The 2,875-nt window shown below is 34.0% G+C and overlaps 1 protein-coding gene across 1 annotated transcript in view; it reads right to left on the bottom strand.

The window, feature by feature from the left end:
- The window catches only part of LOC107654537 (prostasin), a 4,893-nt gene extending 2,342 nt beyond the window's left edge, over positions 1–2,551 (bottom strand). Inside the window, exons 1-4 of the mRNA XM_016441654.1 lie at positions 2,402–2,551; positions 1,669–1,689; positions 1,404–1,566; positions 1,050–1,318 (exon numbers count right to left, since the gene is read on the bottom strand). Coding sequence (XP_016297140.1) covers positions 1,050–1,318; positions 1,404–1,566; positions 1,669–1,689; positions 2,402–2,456 — 508 coding nt within the window. The 5' untranslated portion in view covers positions 2,457–2,551. The remainder of the gene's footprint in view (positions 1–1,049; positions 1,319–1,403; positions 1,567–1,668; positions 1,690–2,401) is intronic.
- Positions 2,552–2,875: the final 324 nt, after the last annotated feature.

Here is a 2,875-nt window from a genome sequence, read left to right as displayed (position 1 = left end):
TATTGTTCAGTTAAAGTTTTAGTGAAGTTTGTGCTGTTTTTATAAATAAAATATAAATAAAAATGTAAATTAGTTATTATGAATCTTTATTTCAGTTTTAGTATTTTTTTAATGAACATTTTTAAAAAGAAATAAAATGTTTCTTTGCCAACAAGCTAAAATATTTTAACTTTTTTATGGTTTATGGTTTAACACATTTTTTATGGTTTTATTTGTAGTTAACTATAATAATTCTGACATTCTCGGCATGAGTGTCAAAGGTTCATAATGTTTCTGAGATTACATGCTTTTACGTTATGACTTTAACAAATCCCAAGTCTTTAAAATTTTAAAATCCCAACTCCTTTAAATTTATCTTTTCTTTCTTTCTTTCTTTTTTTTTTCTTTATTTTTGCCTTGATTTTAGAAATATAAAAATGCTTTTGGGTCACACTTTATTTTAAGCTCCAACTCTCACTATTAACAAACCATTAACAATGACTTTTGCCTCAATAAACTCCTAATTACTGCTTCTTAATAGTTAGTAAGGTAGTTGCTGGGTAGAATTAGGGATGTAGAATAAGGTCATGTAAAATAAATGCTTTATAACTATTAATAAACAGTCAATATGTTAATAATAGGCATGCTAAAAAGCAACTGCTTAATAGTGAGAACTGCATGGTCCCTATGCAAAAGTGTTACCTGCTTTTGTTTTTGAGAAGGCATCTCAATTTAAAAAAAAAAATATTAAAATCATGCTACAACAGGCTTGGTAATCGCCAGTGTTTTAATTGCTTTCACTATGCGTATGCACTGATGCAGAGTTGAATGGTTGCATCATATATGCCATATATGATATATTATATGGCATAAAAAGTAAGAGCAGTATAATACTACGATATACTGAATTCGAGCTTTGGGTATTGCTTTGGGTGAAAAACTTTGAAGAAGAAAAACTTTGAGTATTAAATGAATTAAACTGTCAAACTGGTATGTATGGATGTATCAAAAGCCCGCATCAGACCTCAAGCGTCTTCTGGCATGCATTCAAAATTGATCTTGCTTCTTACCGCCTGAATAAATGGTTCCCCATCCTGTGACCCACATCATGTCACTGTTGAATATGCTTCCCTCTGCTGCCAGACAGACTGGTTGGATAAAATTAGTGAAGGTCACAGGTGAGGAGAGACGCAGCAGAGCCATGTCATTGTTATTGGGAAGGTTGTTGTATTCTGGATGAAGTATGACTTGAGAGACGGACACTGACACCTCGTTTGGATTGGGTAGTTCTTGACTCTGTCGACCCAGGTACACAGTATAGACCGCAGGATCGGGGGTACTACAGCGAGGACACGACCAAGTGTTTACAATCACATTCATTATCAAGAAGGAAACATGTTCTTGAAGATGTTTGTGTGGGTTACCTTGGAAAGCAGTGAGCTGCTGACAGAACCCATTCAGTGTTGATGAGTGATCCACCGCAGAAATGACTTCCATCCTCATGAAGGCTGACCTGCCATGGCCAAGCGCCGGCAGACGCGTCCTCTCCTCCAACGATTTTCGTGTTGAGGGGCGCACTGCCACACGCTTCAAACAAAAGAGGGAAAAGACCATGACAATAACGCTCCAAGAAAATGGTGAATATGTTACTCGGTAAATTGTATTATTATGTGATGAAAAAATATTTACCAAAAGTTTGGCAGTCACACCCTGGAGGAGATGACACAAGATCAAATGTTAAAAAAAGACAACTGCTCTTCACCAGAACCATCAAGTAGCCGAGGTAGTAGCTACACGTGAGACTCATTTTATCTGCTTAATAAGTCATCTTTGTAATCCCAGATATAAATTGGAAGATAATATATTGTAATTCCCATAAAACGAAAAACAATCTATTCAAGCAAATTATTTAGAAACTGACTCTATTAACTAAAGTATTTTTAAACACAAAATGAGTAATCATAACTTGAGTGTTTGTGTGTGTGTGTGTTTGTATCTAAACTTATATATAAATAATATGTTATACACTCTTAAAAATAAAGGTGCTTCAAAAGGTTCTTCAAGCGATGCCATAGAAGAACCATTTTTGGTTCCACAAAGAACCATTTAGTCAAAGGTTCTTTAAAGAACCATCTCTTGCTTACCTTTTTATAATCGGAAGAACCTTATTTCACCACAAAGAACCATTTGTGAAACAGAAAGGTTCTTCAGATGTTAAAGGTTCTTTATAGAACCATTTAGACAAAAAGGTTCTTCTATGGCATCGTGAAGCACCTTTATTTTTAAGAGTGAGCATCAATAAATATAAATAATACAGCTTGTAAAAAAAATGGTGTTGTTTTTGTATTGTTGTTAACTATTATTTAATTTATTTTGTTAGGAGCAAGTAACAAGAGCATGATGTGAAGAAGAAGGCATTTACCTTTGGTTAGGAGAGTGATCACAAAAACCAAACTCAGTGTCGAGAACATCTTCATCTTTCTGATTTCGCTGCTGACTCTGAACTTATATATCCCCTAGATCCTGACGTCTACACACCTCTCCTGATTTTCTTATTGAAGCCGGAATTGCCTTGGTCACACCTACACAGTGAAACCAATAGCTCTTATACAATAGAGATGACAAAAAAATGAAAACTATTCAGAAAAAGATTCTGTCATATTAAATGGACAAACTTGATTGTCAGCATGAAATACCAGAATAAGAACTTTACATAAAGCACATTTTGTAAAGGACGGTTTGACTATGCTATGTACATGTATATGTTTTATGTATTTTCTTCAGAACTTAATAACTAAACAAAATTAAACGTACTCTTTGACTTGATCATAATTAGAATTTTGCCTTAAATCAATATATTAAATCCTAACGTAGTTTGTTGCTCTCAGTTTCTGTG

Source organism: Sinocyclocheilus anshuiensis, unplaced genomic scaffold (assembly GCF_001515605.1).
Source record: "Sinocyclocheilus anshuiensis isolate Anshui unplaced genomic scaffold, SAMN03320099.WGS_v1.1 scaffold419, whole genome shotgun sequence".
Lineage (NCBI taxonomy): Eukaryota > Metazoa > Chordata > Actinopteri > Cypriniformes > Cyprinidae > Sinocyclocheilus > Sinocyclocheilus anshuiensis.
This window is presented reverse-complemented; position numbering and strand designations above follow the sequence as displayed.